At 42.7% G+C, this 15,951-nt stretch overlaps 2 protein-coding genes across 5 annotated transcripts; both read right to left on the reverse strand.

The window, feature by feature from the left end:
- Positions 1-4,715: 4,715 nt before the first annotated feature.
- ghdc (GH3 domain containing) lies at positions 4,716-9,872 on the reverse strand. 2 transcript variants are annotated; one of them, XM_030401271.1, is made up of 11 exons: positions 9,632-9,872; positions 9,135-9,425; positions 7,853-8,049; positions 7,566-7,760; positions 7,332-7,451; positions 6,553-6,850; positions 6,218-6,407; positions 5,886-5,957; positions 5,611-5,744; positions 5,248-5,336; positions 4,716-5,146 (listed from the first exon to the last, which is right to left on the reverse strand). In XM_030401271.1, the coding sequence occupies exons 1-11, from the start codon at positions 9,714-9,716 to the stop codon at positions 4,925-4,927; spliced, it is 1,893 nt and encodes a 630-aa protein (XP_030257131.1). In that variant the 5' UTR covers positions 9,717-9,872; the 3' UTR covers positions 4,716-4,924. The 2 variants fall into 2 exon arrangements, with proteins under 2 accessions (XP_030257131.1, XP_030257130.1); XM_030401270.1 differs by lacking the exon at positions 9,632-9,872 and having other exon boundaries at positions 9,135-9,601.
- A 1,085-nt stretch (positions 9,873-10,957) lies between these two features.
- Positions 10,958-15,277, reverse strand: LOC115571722 (FERM domain-containing protein 6-like). Of its 3 annotated transcripts, none has more exons than XM_030401273.1 (13): positions 15,146-15,277; positions 14,859-14,949; positions 14,623-14,702; positions 13,769-13,827; positions 13,379-13,604; positions 13,110-13,265; positions 12,896-12,961; positions 12,722-12,790; positions 12,301-12,475; positions 11,815-11,994; positions 11,541-11,672; positions 11,435-11,457; positions 10,958-11,356 (listed from the first exon to the last, which is right to left on the reverse strand). In XM_030401273.1, exons 1-13 carry the CDS (start codon positions 15,215-15,217, stop codon positions 11,315-11,317), a joined length of 1,371 nt encoding a protein of 456 aa, XP_030257133.1. In that variant the 5' UTR covers positions 15,218-15,277; the 3' UTR covers positions 10,958-11,314. The 3 variants fall into 3 exon arrangements, with proteins under 3 accessions (XP_030257133.1, XP_030257134.1, XP_030257132.1); XM_030401274.1 differs by having other exon boundaries at positions 10,958-11,342; positions 12,265-12,475; XM_030401272.1 differs by having other exon boundaries at positions 12,265-12,475.
- Between the last annotated feature and the right edge of the window lie 674 nt (positions 15,278-15,951).

Here is a 15,951-nt window from a genome sequence, read left to right on the forward strand (position 1 = left end):
TATATATATATATATATATATATATATATATACATATATATATATATATATATATATAAAAAAAATAAAAAACATATATAGACACACCTCTCAGCCTTCTCAGCTTCATTTTCAGATCAGCAATTAGTCAAGACAAATAGGTTTTATTGTCTCCCCCTGTAACATTGTGGGTTCGAACCTGGAGCATTTTTTTTTTTGTCATTTCTTCACAATGAATCTCCCAGACTATAAAACAAATGCTACTTTATGCAAATTGGGAGTCCGGCAAACAAAAAACGGATGAGCTAAAGAAATAGAAATATACTTGTGGGGGCGTTGGTAATCTTGAAAAAAAAAAGTTGAGCCGATTCGGCAGCTGTGTAGGCGTTTCCTCAAGCTACAAATGAAGTTTGTAATCTTTAGGGTAAAAAAAACCCATAAAAAATAAGAAGTTTGGCCTTGATCTCGATCGACAGCCCTGGCAGCAACTGCAGATCTCCGAGATGAGAATAACCAGGTCAAGGGAGTAGTGAGTAATAATCACCCTTAGTGGTACATTTTTTGATTTTGTTTTTTTTTGGTAGAGAAGGCATCATGAGCTCATCATTGTTATAACGTCAGTCTCAACATGCCAGAGAGATCGTGGAGGTGATTAAAAAATGCACAATTAAGCCATCCAGCAGGCAGCACAGGTGCATTTGCAGAAAAGGGGGGGCAGTGAAAGTAATAGACTGGCTCCCAGACTGTAAGAAAGTATTGTTCCCCATCTCGGATCCTATTCAAGCCCTGGCAGCCCTTCACTGCTTTCTATTTTTAATGGCTTCTCATTGTGCTTTCTTCTTGTAGTCCATCCATCTCTGCTTGTCGCTAATAAAGAGGCTTATCCATTAAACATGCTCACTATCTACTCGGCAGGCTGATACGAAAGAGTGACGCACAGGCGGCCAGGTGAAATATTAGCCCCTACTACATTTCCCACAGTTCTCGGCGCTGCTATCATTCACCTTGATTTCCCCTATTTTTTTTTTTACACGTGAAACCATTTCCGTTCAGTCGTTCGCTTATATTCACCAGGGGTGGGGCTTTTTATTTACTATTTCAGACCTCAATGAAAATCCACAGGCCTAATCCTGACCCCAACTGTAAGATAGATAAGCTCTGGCATCATTCACTCAACATGCATCAGCCCTTCTCTCACTTAAACTCATCCTCCTTCCCCTCAGCAAACCCATTGAGAAACCAGCCCTGTCATTCTCAAATCTCTGCTGTTTACGTTGAATCAACTCGCATCTGAGCAGATGTGCTTAGGACCTCTGTGTGTGTGTGTGTGTGTGTGTGTGTGTGTGTGTGTGTGCGTGTGTAGTCTAAATCCTCAAGGCACGTGAGGATGAAAGACACAGCGAGATACACTGCATCTAACCAGACTCAAATCAGAGAAAGACGACAATCTGTGATGAATAAACAAACCGGGCAAAGCATGGATAAAAATTTTTTTTTTAAAAAGACTGGAGGCTTTATGCTGTATTTACCCGCCATACTGCCGTCATATACAACCACACTGATTATGTATGATAAAAGAAAGGCCGTCAGCACCATTGAGGCTTTCAGATAAATCATTTATCTCCATCCCTTCCTAGTTTTTCTTTATTATTTTCCATGGGATGATCAGGATGATATGGTAACCTGCTGCCTTTTACGCAGAATTAAATTATTCACAACATTCAAAGTTGACCCCTCCTCCCTGGCTCTCAGCTTCCTCGTTTACAATCTGGCACCTGGTTCCTACCAGCTATTCAATAGATAGAGAGTCCCACCCTCTCTGTTTTTGGCTGGGGGGGGGGGGGCTACACACCCACTGGCAAAAGGCCAACACCCAGAAATATCCCAAACTTAAGCCTAACAATAAAGTCAGGAAGAAGGATCTCTGCAGATAGGCGACAGACATCATGACACACAGTCAGTCAGTCAGTCAGTGGTCCTGAGGGTTGAAATACAACGACATTTCACAAAACACAACATAGCAGAGACGTGCTCTGTGCAATGCTTTTATGTGAAATGTCATTTTCCCCTGTGTCGTGTTGTTTTGTGACCCTCAGGGCCACTGTAGGGTCATAAGTGATTGGGGTTTTTTTGGGGAGAAAATCCTACTGATGCTGCCTCTAATGCGATATTTTTGACAGGGAAATACTCTGATTTACTTCCTGGCCTCACAGTTTAACACCAGTTAACTTAGCTTAGCATAAAGCCTGTCTACGGGGTGCACTGCTGGCCGTGAAGTATTGAAAAGTAACAAATTTCACCTGCCAGCACCTCCAGTGTTCATCTTGTGTGATGTGTAAGAACAACGATTTACCATTTTAAACGTGGATATGTGTGGGACTATGTCTTGGCCTGGGGACATTTACTTCCTGGTGTCTAGGCTGCCTGCCAGACGGGGTAAAACTATAACCTTTTGTTTTTATGCTTCAGTTTTTATACCGATGAAACACAAGCGAGCTTTTTGATTTTGTTTCCCGGCTGAGCGAGCCAGCTGCAGTCTGATGGACAAACATGAGCATGGTATCAATCTCCTCATCTCAGCTAACTCTCAGCAAGCAAGCAAATTACTGTGCTTCCCAAAATGTCCACTTCCCCCTTTAAGCTCCGGCACCAGCCGAGTAACACAAGGTTGACACCGGGTGGTGTCTTGCTCAAGGGACATGGGAGGATGCCCAAATCCTGGCTGTCTAAGTCATTAATAATCCTTTCGTAACCTCTAATGTGCTGAACATGATGAGATGACAGACTTTCACAGTTTCAGGTGAAGAGGCTACTGTTAAACTGTTTAAAACCTCCAGAGAGGAAGCATGTCAGCCTGTTTGGTGAGGTAACATGTACCCATTTTCATTTTTGACTCTGATCACACTATAGGCCAAAAGAGAGAGCGGTGTCAAATCCCACGCCGAAATGGGACGTTACTAAAAATATTAGCCCACTTTGTGAACGGAGAGACCTGCAGGAGAGAAGCCAGCCATGCGTTGACACAGGACCAGGGCTTGTTTTGTGTTTCCTTCGGCTTCTACAACAGCCTGACTGCAGGATCACCTCGGGAGGGAGATTTTTAGTCTCTCCTCTCGTTTCTGCCAGCAGCAATAATCTCTGCAAGCATTTACATGTCAGAAAGAATCAACCAGTTTAGCTGAAACAATTACAGATAGATCTGTAGTAAACCGCATGTTTACAGCCACTGTGCATGCTTTACATATAGGGATATCCCCCTCTAGTGGTGAAAATAAAGTCCTAACCCCGTGTTAGCTGTCAGGGGAATTATTGTTTATATTTTAGTAAATCTCACCATTAATCTGCTCCTCTGGTCTTGAAGGTCCACTCGACTCATGGTGAGAAGAGACTGGGAGCTCACTGCAGGAGGTCCTGAAGGGAAGCTTAATTATCCGAAAATGGTCATTTAGGAGGGAGAGCCTGCTGAGAACGGGACACCTGCAGGTCCCTAACATTTCTTACATTCAATAAGAACAATCACAAACATTTTTCTTTTTGGAATTTTCATTTGTATTTCCTTTAAGACTTAATATCAAGCTCTATGAAAACAGCGTTAACAGGGAAAAGGGCTGTTATAAGATACACTGCTGAAGCTAGAAAGGTGGCAGGGTCCGCCACATATAAACAAAGTGAAACAGTGTCAGCCTTTAAGCTTTAAGCCTGTTCATACTGTTGTGCAGTTCAGTTGTTTGTTTACATGTGGTGGACCCTGCCACCTTTCTAGCCTCAAACAGCATTCTGGGGACCTTATTTTTACTCTGAGAACAGCTTGTTTATTCTGCTATGGAAAAAATAAATATTTCTGAGTTTGTATTATAACCTTTCTGTGTTTACTACATAGTGCCACTTCAAACTTACTCCTTCAGCTATTACTGTCTTTTTGCCCCATACTTGCACTTACCTGATGGCAAAATGTAGATGAACCTCATTCTAATAACCAAGACTTCTGCACAGGAGCAGACATACGCTACACACCTTTAACTGCAATGCTTGGACAAGAAAAAGATGGTTTGTCCAGAAATCTGTCTTAAATTGAGTTAAAAATCATCTTTTCAAAAGTCTTAAATCAAAGATTTAGCCATTTCAGCCCAGATAAATTATGTAAAACGACTAAATACAGCTGAAAATTGCGTGCTTAGCCTTACAAACTACCGGCGGATGCAACAGATTCACAGTATCTACTGCTTTTGAGTTCAGATTTTTCTAAGAGGACAAGCTGCTGTTATAGGAGATCACAGCCTACACAGATTTTTAACGGAGCAAATCAAAGAAATGTACAGTAAAATGTAAATGAGTGTTTTTAAGGACGCTTTCCAGCCTCCGAGCATTCGGCATACAAGAGGGATTTATTTTTAGATGCAACTCTCGCCAAACGTTTGCTTTAATCTTCATGGTGACTGCACTTATGGGACAGAGGGAATGTGGCGGTGCTGAAACATCCAATAACACCAGATGGTGTCAATTGGAAAGATCATAGTGAATCAATGCAAACATTTTACAAGCTAAAGCGCTGCGGGTGAGGAGGATTCTCCAGGTGTTATTTTTCCTTCAGTTGTCATAAAAATAAACTCTTCCTCGTGAATATTATCCCACGGTGATAAAGCAACAAAAATCTGTTGTTTTTATCACTTGCTTTGTGCTAATAAAGACGGAGGCATGATGAGGTCGTGGCACATTTCATGAAAGAAAAACTATGATTTCAGTTTAACAGTTCGCTTTAATATAATTATAAATATGGTTGGGGCAAATGAACAGTTTTTACAGTCAAAAATGTTGTTTTCTTGTGTTCGAAAAGGCGCAATTTGTAATCTCATTCATGAGTAGTTGATAAGAAACTGGAGACATTTCCTTCAGTCATCGCTCACCACAGTCAAAAGCTTTGTCCCGTTCTCCGCAAAGGGAGGTTTCAAGAAATGGTTTTCCCCAAAAGGAAGTCTGCGTATTCTCTCCTGCGCAGCACTCGGTGCATCTTGAAGGTGTTGGGTGATGTGTTGGAGAAGGCCATCATGCGCTTGCGAAGCTCATCGAACGCCCCCTCGGCCACCAGCTGCACCCTCATCGGTCCGATGCTGCCTTTGATACGGAACGACTTGTAGACGGCCGAGTCCTGCTGGAGACAGATGTCCAGCTGGAGAGGACAGAGAGGAAAAAGGATGAATGGAGATTTTCATGCTGAAATAAAACGAGCTGTGAGTTGTTACTACAGTCTCGCCTTGAGGTTCGTCTTACCTTGTATCGCTGCTCCTCTGTCAGGTTTCTCACACCTTTCAGCTCCAAGAAGACCTGGTAATGAGGATCTGAGCCGCCTATTGAATCTCCTACGACACCACAGAGAAGATTCATTAAAGTACAAACTGACTCTGACTATCCAGGTCAGTGCACTTCAGGTCGAGGAAAACTTGTGATCTTTTGTTCCCAGTCAGAAACCAACTTTTCAGGTTTCGAGACAATTTATCTTTGAGAAACATTTCGATGTGTTTTGAAAGTTCCAAAGTAGGTGCAAAACCTAAACAGAGCCAGTTCCATGCTGGTGGAAAAGGAGTATAAGTTAGGTGTTAGGTGTGACTGAGGGGAATGATGGAAGAGTCTTACCCATGATGCCGCTCTCGGCGCAGCAGTAGTCGACCAGCTGGGCTGCAGGCCACTGAGAAACAGCTTTCTTCAGAGCGTCGAGGAACAACGCCTCGGACACTTTCTCCCCACGAACGCTCAACATCTGACCCCGTCTGACGGAAGAGGGAGGGAAATACTTCGCTAAGTATAGTTCAGGAACTGGTATCGCCGTCAACCGTATCAAAATGTCTCTAAATGATACCCAGCCTCAGCACGAGATGACATGCAGTATATGAACATTTATTAAAGCCTACCTGTATTGAAACTCAACAATGGGACACTTGTTGTGGAATCCGACAACTTTCACAATGTCTCCGATGCGATATCTGTAAAGCAGTGAAAAGTCTCAGCGTCATTATGGAGTCAGAGCACGGATCATGATATCACAAAGCATTATCGGGCTGGAGACGCTGCTCATTGTATCTTGATAGAGGGCAGTCAGGTGAAACCACATCACGTCGCCGACGACTCAAAGCAATTATTGAATATAATTCCTCACTTCTCTGGCCTGTGATTGGGGAAGTTAGTGAAAATTCTCTGATTGAAGCGACTTTCATTCATCATTAGATCCATCATGAAATCAGACCTGAAGAGTCCTGAAGCGTTTGTCACGACAAGCTCGTAGTTCTGTCCCTCCTGCACCTCCTCCATCAGCAGGGTGTGAGGCGTCTCCTCCTCCAGGCTGCTCTCTGGCAGGAACTCGCAGAACATTGAACGAGGACACAGCAGGTAGCGTCTGTTTGGCTCCTGAGGCCACAGGTTCACCCCGATCAGACCTGCAGGGGCCAAGTGCACATTAGAGCTAATACCACTAACCACAGATGAGTTTCTTCTTCTTGGAAATTCATTAAACACGTCCGAGCAGCTTTTAAACCTTTTATTGGCACTTTAAATTGGTTGCTCTCACAGTGGTGCTCCTACCTTCAGTAGCAGCGTAGAAAGGCGAATAGAAAGGCACTCCTTGGCAGTAGTTCTCCCTCAACATTTCCCCGTAGATTTGATTGGAGCCTGAATCCACTGCCAGCACCAGGTGGAGGTGAGGCCACAGCCGCTTGGCGATCCCGCGGAAGCCTTCCTGGAAGTGCGCCCGGAGCTGAGCCGCCCTCTCTGGGTCCGGCTTCATCAGCGCCTCGAGCCCGGACCTCACTTTGGGCTCCAGAGCCAGAGCGCTGCTGACCCTCCCTCGCTCGATGTCCTCCACCAGCTCCTGCCAGCGACCCTGTGGGACGGAGAGGAGACAGGATGGAAATTACTTTTCTAATCCTCCGTTCATCAAACTAATTATCAGAGCTTTTCACTCAGCCGGTGGGAGGCTGACACCTGACTCGGAGATCTCGCTAAACTTTCCTAGAAAATGCCCTGCAGGGACTCGAACCAGGCATGCGCGGAGGACACAAGACTTAAAAGACATTTCCACTGAATAAACTGGTGCCGCTGATGGGAGAAAATGCCATCTCTTCAATATACAAAAGCTTTTAAGGGATTAAGATGACATCCTTACAGTAAAAAACATGCATTTTCTGAAAATAAAAGGGTTAATTGATGATTTCATTTTCAGTAACATTTCTATATGTTTCTGCTTTTTAAGTCTTTAATCACATGGGGTACAAATAATGCAAAAAAAAAATGAAAGGCGTAAAAGTCATCATGCCGTGCTACCTTTGTCTGTTTAACGCAACATGACATGGGCTATGTTTTACCTGTAAAGCACTGAAAGCATAGAAGACTGTGGAGGCGAAGTTGGACTCCAGCGTTCCCACACTGGGATCTTTGAGAGCAAACAGGAGATGCAGGTAGAGAGTGTCCTTCTCACTGGGAACCTGAAAGACGAGAGTACATTTCAACAGTGGAAGAGGATCAACAAATTCTGCATGAAAGTACCGTTTGTTTCTAAAACCTGCCAATGAATCAAGACACAGCTGATCGTCTCGTACCTCAAAGGCGGGTGCTGGCGTGGTGTAGAGGTTGAGCATGTGGCGGGAGGAGGCTGGTGTGGAGGAGTTTGGTCCGATGGGAATACCGGCCTCAGACTGGCGAAAAGTGGGCGAGTAGAAGAACTTGGTGGTTCGCTGGAGGCTGTCGGTCGCAGGAAACGCTTGTCGCATGGCATCCAAACACACAGTCACTCCCTGGTGGACACACATGAATAAATATTGTCATTAACACAGTTTTACATGCACAACAACTGGGTCAGAAGCACATGATCGTCGTCGAGCTTCACCTGCAGGAAGAACTCAGTGTTGGTGTCTTTGGTGCTGAGCAGCATGGCGCTGGCTCCTGACGTCCCGGAAGTCATGGCCAGGATCAGCGGCTTCTCAGCAATGATCACCTTCTCCTCGCCTCCCGCGATGCGTCTGATGAGCTCACGGTAGTGCTCGTACGTGGTGATGGGATGACATGCACGGAAGCCATCGCTGTCTGAAAAATAACCATTAAAAAACCGGGTTTACACATTCAAGTCAATCCTGTCTTTATAGCCATTTCTTTACATCATCTTCAGCTAACTGATGCAGACGATGAGATGTGGGTCATAGCTGAGAGGATCTTTAAATATGGATTATAGTACATCACAGATACTGCTCCATTTGTCACATGAACTTTCATTCTCATTAGTTTATAGGGATGTCACAGTAATTTCAGCATTTGATGAGGACAACGGTTTAATTACATAATCTTAATTATTTAAAGATCATGTGTGTAATTCATGGTACAATTCGAGCGGGACCCAAAAATCTATTTGCCCCTCCCCATTTACTACCATACAAAGTTGTTATTCCAAAACAAGGAGACCGGAAGGGGCGTGACTTCGGCTTCGAGTGTTAACTGAATATTCAGGGATTTTCTGACATTTGGTCAAAGAAGGGAAGTAAATAAAAGACATAAACTCAGGCTTCCGGAAATTGGGTTTCAATGGATTTTTATAAAACCATCAACAGATTCAAATAACAATAAAAAGAAGATTGGTGGATTTTGGACGTGTATAGGGAGTTTTGTTTTTGTATTTTCCAAAAACGTATACATTATTTTATATCTAATCTATTTGATATAATTTACTTGTATCACAGGTTCTGTCAATGAAATTTGTGAACTGTGATTTTGTTGTTCTTGTGTCTGTCCGTCCTGGGAGAGGGATCCCTCCTCTGTGGCTCTTCCATCTTTTTTCTGCCTATTTAAAGTTTTTCCTCACTCGAATCGAGGGTCAAAGGCCAGAGGATGTCGTTCACTGTACAGATCGTGATGTGATTGTGAATTTGGGTTATATAGATCAGAATGATTTTAATCCCTGTTGTCATTTCTTGGGAGGTGGGGCCCTCTTTTCTGGTTGCCCTCCTGTCTACGGCCCTGTTGTCATGCTTGCAGTGCAGCCTATAGGCTCTGATTACATGTACAATACATAACGTTACATCACAGCAGACAGAGGACGAATCAGTGACCTGACCTGACTGTTGTTTGCACTACAACAGAGCCAAGTGTCGCCTCACACTCTTATCCTGTGTTCTTACCTTTAATCGAGCTGAAGTCATACTGTCTTCCATAACTTGTGTTTGCGTTTTTACTCAGGCGCCTCAGCAGAGTCTCCTCCTGGACCTGCCTCACGTTCACAGTGTCGGCTTCGAGTTTCCTCCTCTGCCGCCTGCCTAGCCAGCCCACCCCCTTCACAGCCAGGTACTGGCTGAGCAGACTGCTCAGCGTCCGCTTCTCAGCCTTCATCTTCGAGCTTATGTCCCTCCAAAGGAGCGCCATCCCGACCAGCGAGCACACACCAAGCGCTGCGGGCAGGGGAGGCGGCATCGCTGTGCGGAGGAGCCCGGCGTTACACAAGGAGGACACATGAGAGGTGTGTGAGCCAGGTGGGGGCGCTGTTAGCCAACTTGACACCGTTACATACATCATTTACAGTAAAGGCAGCTAACTGTACGCTGTCGTACAAGCTGACTTCCATGACAGCTCCTCTCCTATCATTTCACACGTTCATTTTCATCATGTTCAGGCTACTTACCCTGATTTTGTACCATGATGGCGACAACAGCCGATACAACCGCTAAACAAAGCGGAACAGCAACGCGAGACCAAGAGAAAGCCATCCAGAACAAGTATTGTGACCTAATTTATCTGCGTTTTAACTGTTGAACATGAGTCATAATGTTTAAGAGACATTATGTGAAGACGGAAGAGCCTCAACTTTTTGCTTTCGTAGCCGTCTGAGCTGCTTCCGTGTTTGGGTTGCAGCCGATCGCGCTGATTGGCTGACTGCGGGATGACGTAAGTCCCATCCGGAAAAACAACCACAAATACAAACTTTTAATACTTCAATCTTTTCTTTTAATTTGTCTTTTAATGTTTTTTCCTTTCTTTTCTTTGTTTATATTGGATTACCATACAGTCGTTCCCTTTGAAGACGTGATATAAAATGTTAATGTTGCCCTACTTGTTTCTACATTTTGACATTTTCAATAAAGGTGTTTGGAAAAAAAAAATGTATTGTGAGAAAGTTAGATATTTATCGTTTTTGGCAAATTTCAGATATAAGAAAATTTATTGGAAGGATGATCTTGATATTCATCTACGAAGCAAATAATATGTGAATGTACATATTTTTCCTTCTCCTCCTACATGTTAACTTATTTCTACTGGATATAAAGAGCTCCCCGCATTAAATGAACACCTGCTGTCCATATCTGTAATGCTATAATATAATTCCCCGTGCGATATTTTTGTATATATGTGACTTTATTTTGAAGAAACAAAAGCATTGATTTTTCATGCTCCAAATTAACAGTTCTTAATGTATATATATTTTTTTACATTATCATAATGTACAATAATGTTTTCAAGCACCTAAAAATGTATTTAGATGTTCAATAATGTCTGTATGTTTACTAAATAAAAAAAATAAAAAGAAAATACCCAAAGAACATTTTTTTTTGTAAATGTGGTTTGACATTGTAACTTGCATTGTTTCTCATTATGATTTCTCTTTATTCTGGGGGCAAATTGTTTATTTCCAATATGTAACAAGAGTAAACCGTTTTAATCATTATATTATTGGGCACATATCTTATATTGCAAGTTAAATTTAGGATATGGGGTCACATTTACCTCAGATTTATAACTCTCTCTTTTTCCAGTCTTTGTAAAATGCTCGTTAACGGCCTTGCACACCCACATTACGACAGCTCTGAGTTCAAGCGGGACACAATAGAAGAATTTTTCTCACCTATTAACAGGGTGCTACAGGAACGTGTGGTAGATGTCAGTGACGTCCAGTGTGTGCACTCCCACACAGTCTTGAGAGGAGGTTTAATTAATACGTGGGGGCGGTACATGGGTGTGTAGGGACTTTAATATCAAACATGAATTACGTTATTCATTAAAAACTTTAATAACTCCCAAATGTATAATCAAACACTCTAACAACACACCCCATAAATCCACAATAGCTTTCATTAAAAAAAAAAAAAATCATCAAACACTTTGTAGATGGAAGCACAAACAGACAATCTTAATTATATTAACAATTATTGTTTTATTATTACTTTATTTGATCTTATATTGCGCTGAAATATGCAGTGATTAAAAGCGTAATTTCTTATATTCGGTACATAACATATTAAGTCTGTGATCACTGATCTGAGCATCAGAGCAGTGACATCAGTGGTGTTGTCTTGCCTCTGGCTGTACATTAGTCAACAGAAACCCCTTCATCAGCTCTGCTCCTCAGAACCTGCACAGATCAGAGAAAACACTGAAACCTTTGATAAGCGGGAAACGTTCAATCAAAGGGACCTGCAGTTCTGCTCACCTGTTTCATTTCCATGGTGACAGCTGATAATGAAAAGAGCACAGGACATTATAAAAACAGTGAGCGCACGATCTAGGTTAATTTAGAGGCGTCTCTTTGGACTAACCTGCCCAGTAAGAGGAAGGTAACACGGAGGGTCCATCGACAGACGCGCCGTGGAGCAGCTCAGCCAGCCACGACACTTCAGCTGGGTTGTCGACGAGAAACTCCTCAGGTTCGTCCACACAGAACTCAAACTCTGACGCAGTCAAGAAATACACAGAGATTCTCAATGTGTCCACTTGATTTACAGCCAAAAACACCTCTAAAATAAACATAGTAGTTCATTAAGCTGTCTTGATTAAACGTGATAGGCAGCCATTATTTTCCTTTCAGCTGACCTGTGACAGAATATCCTTCCTCCTCCTCCTCATCATCATCATCCTCATCATCATCTTTTGACCAGGCTGGGTTTGTTTCAACTGCAATGCTGCTGTCAGACATGGAGGATGTGAGGCTCTGGAGTCTTTGCGTAAGGCGTTTCGTGTCACAGATGTAGGCCTCTCTGTAGAACTGACTGGCTGCAGGGACACGGAGAAAAAGAAAAAGGCACATTTGGATTGTGATTGTTTGAGTCCCATATTATTTGTTTCACTGATGTGATTTTCAAAACACTTTGGCTGAGAATGAGAATAACAGACTTCTTCAGGTTTTACCAATGATACACTATAGTTTGGTACTAAAGCATCATGAAAAATCAGGTCTCAAACCAAAAATAATAACATAAATAACATTGAACATTTAGGATATAAAGGATGTGAGGACTGATCTGAAATCACAGTTGTATTAACTCAAAGAAAGGGCCTGAAGATCAGATTGCTGCTGACCCTCCATGTCCTCCAGCTTATGGATGTAGCTGGCCGCATCTCTGGTGCTGATGTGGACCCGGTGAGTGTCGATGAGGTGCTTCAGGACGTGTTTGGAGTGGAAGGCTGAAGGAGAGTAATACACCAGCTTAGGGAGGCACAGAGAGCCGACTGCAGAGATTTCAAACCTGCAGCCCTGAAGAGCAAGAGAGAGGTGGAGGAAGACATATTTAAATCTAATACCACACTGTGAATATAATCAGTTATGAGCATTATAGTAAGGAAAATGTAGTAAGAGGTCTTCAAGAAAAATTGCTTATTTTCTAGATATATATATACTCTCATATAAATTGCAATAATGTTTTGTGCCCCTCACTGCATCTAGCTGCTTAATAATCTCAATATGTTTTCTTATTAAATGTGCGCTCAGGTGTGGACCAACCTGGAAAGTGAAGCGGTCAATATCAGTCCAGGAGAAATCATGCAGTCGACACTGCTTCCCCTCCACCTCCTTCAGAAAATACAATCAGTTTACACCGATTATACAAAAGGTTGTTTACATCAAAAAGTCAAACCCTTCAAATATAAATGTGTATATGCTGTGTGTTGGGCCGACCTGATAGATATGGACTCCTTTCAATGTCACACCAAGAAGGACTGAGCTCCTCATGTCTTTTTTCTCCTGCACGTAAAATAACGGAGAAGAGGAAGCAGAGTTTGGGAAACGGATCATGAGCTCATGTAACAGATGTTGTGGTGCTTTCTGCCTCATTACAGCCTCAAGTGTTCTTGAGATTTTGGTTCATTTCGGCAGTCTGAGTGCGACCAACCCGTCTCATCCTGTAGAAGGTGATGGGTCCATCCTGCAGGCTGCCGGCTTCTTTTATAAACTGCAGGACAGCTTGGCTGTGCGACAGACCTCTCAGCTCGACGTGAACCACTGGACACTGCTGGAGCACAAAGTCTCGTCCACGCTGCTTTATCAGCTGAGGACACACACAGGTTACTGTACACACACACACACACACACACACACACACACACACACACACACGTGTGGATATTGTTATGATTACCAACATTAAGTCCACTTTTTTACCCAAGGGGGGAAGTAATCTTCAGGAAGAAAGTAATGTCTGTGTTTCCTCTCCTGTCCCTCCTCGTCCTCCTCTTCATCACTCCCCTGTCTCAGCTCCAGATCTCCAACTTCTGCTTGAAGAGCAGAAGCTGCCAGCTGGAAGAACAAAGCTTCCTGATGACGGCTCTGTGAGTGCAGCACCTTCTGCCTCAGCTCAGCATAGTAGAGCTGCTGCACCTTGCTGCTCCTTAAATGAACAAATTCATTTGTCAAGACTTTTATTTCCTTTTTTTCAATTTGTACTTTAAGAGATTATGTTTTTAACTGATAGGGCAGAACATTCAGAGTTTGAATATGAGGCAGACAGACAAATATTCTTCAGAAAAAGATGCTCATGAGAGACTGACTTACAATATCAGTCGCCCGCTCTCTACATGATATTGTACCCTCAGGAATAAGATGAATGGGATCTGCACATGTAGAATAAATATTTCAGCAGAGTAATGAGGAGAATTATTGCTCAACCTGATGGACATTAAAAGGTGATATTTGTAAGATATGGTCAGAAATCGAAAGGTAGCTCCAAAAATACAGAGGGAAGCACAACAGTTAATAGCTAATTAGCTCAGTAAGCTGTGTAGCTTGTGGCCTTAGTAGCTGACGGTTGTTTGCCTCTGTGCCAGTTGGAAGACAGCGGATATAGTATGGAGGCGATTTACAGCAGCTACAGGAAAGGAGAGGCAGGAAATGGCAGATTCTCAAGAGAAAGTCGGTATCAGCAGCGAGTGAAAACAGAGTGTAGAGCCGGAATATTGTTTACATCATAGCCTGTGATCTGAGGATTTATTTCGACCTAACCAGAGGTGATTGTGGAAAGACAAACCAAGACTGTTTTCCTGAGTTTAACTCATTTATATTTAAGTTTGAATGTAGCGTGTCTTACAATGACTCAACTAGGCGGTTACACTCGTCTTTGTACGTACATACGTTTTCCTCTCGATCTGTTGATAATGTTCATTCATTTCTTGAATGTTTTAAACTGAATTCTGGACACATCTTACACATTTCCCCTTTAAGTTGTAAGATTATAGATCCTTCCCTGAACAATAATGAAACTGCGCAGAGAAAAGCTCAGATAAGGCATTATATTTATCACTGTATGCGAGTTCGAGGGTTCACTGACGCACACTGCTGCATAAAATACTGTAGATAAATCTTCTGAGATAAGGACTGAACAGCTGACACAGAAAGAAAAAATAACTTACCGATAAGGAGCCTCTGTTCCATCTTTTGCCAAAATACTTACTCAGCTTTTGCTCCAAATCAACAAAAAGGTATTCATTATCTGAAGAACACAATACATTCAATTAACACAGAGAAAACAAGGCTATCATGTCCTGTAGGTCCATTCATCAACAACTGCCTCCCTAAATTTTAAGAGTCCCGCAATAAATTAATTCAAAACACTTTCTCTTGGACTCCCACACTGACACCAGCTGACCTCTGAGAACAGCCAGACCCAGGACTTGGAGCTCACTGACGTCGAGCTGCTTCAACACACTGTTCAGCACCTCGTGGCCTCTGGATCGCACCTACAATACACAAATCAAGAATAGTTACGTTTCAAAATTCAGATTCCGTCATGTGATCTTGATCTGTTGCCATAAAAACAATCCTTGTAAATCTGTGGTCTCTATATTCTTCCAATTCCAAGTGATGCACTGGAATCAAAAGATGAAAAAAATTAAATTAAAAATCAAACAAACAGGACAGTGAACGGCCACTCACTTTGACAGCACAGTCCAGGTGCTGCTTGTTCGGTAGAAGGATACACACTTGTCGTTTCTGCATCGTCCTCATTGTCACACAGGCTTCAGCTCGTCTCCGGCCTCCATTTATCCTCCTCCTGTCCTCCCACGGGCCGACCGAAACAAGTCAGCCCTCCTCCCTTTGACCTGACACATGATGACTTCTGACTCTCACAGTAAAGCATCAGATCCTCACATCGAGAGGCTGCAACCAGAGAATGTTTGCTTGAAACTGGTCTTCAGTCTGTGATTAATCCACTAATTGTTTCAGATCTAGTATGGTTTAAACACTGCCCGATATCATCACAGAGATGTGTCCAGTCCAGCGGGGTTCTTGTAACATATTGTCACATGAAAAAAACACAGAATATGAGGGAAAACCAAGAATGCGTGAAGTAAAAGCTGAGGCAAAGGACCATAAGATGACGAACATTCAGAATGTTACAAGCAACTGCTTTGAAATGAATTACTACACAGCACGACTGGATCTGTCATAAGCTGAGAGATACTAAAGGGCAATTTTCAGACGAAACTGAGAGGTCAAATATGTTTGTATGAAAAAAAATTAAGCTAAAGCTGCGTTTTCACTCAAGGGAGATTACCCTCAACAGGGGCCAAGGTTCAATGAAGTCCATCAATGTGTAGTGGCATGCAAAAATGACATATGTAAGCAGACCAACTGGCCTGATCTTTACAGGTCTGTAGAGCTCAACACAGCTTAAGCATGTTTATTTCTATCAGAGTGTTGCTTTTTTTGATTTCTTCCGATGGATTTGATGCACTGTG

This window comes from Sparus aurata, chromosome 20, assembly GCF_900880675.1.
Source record: "Sparus aurata chromosome 20, fSpaAur1.1, whole genome shotgun sequence".
NCBI lineage: Eukaryota > Metazoa > Chordata > Actinopteri > Spariformes > Sparidae > Sparus > Sparus aurata.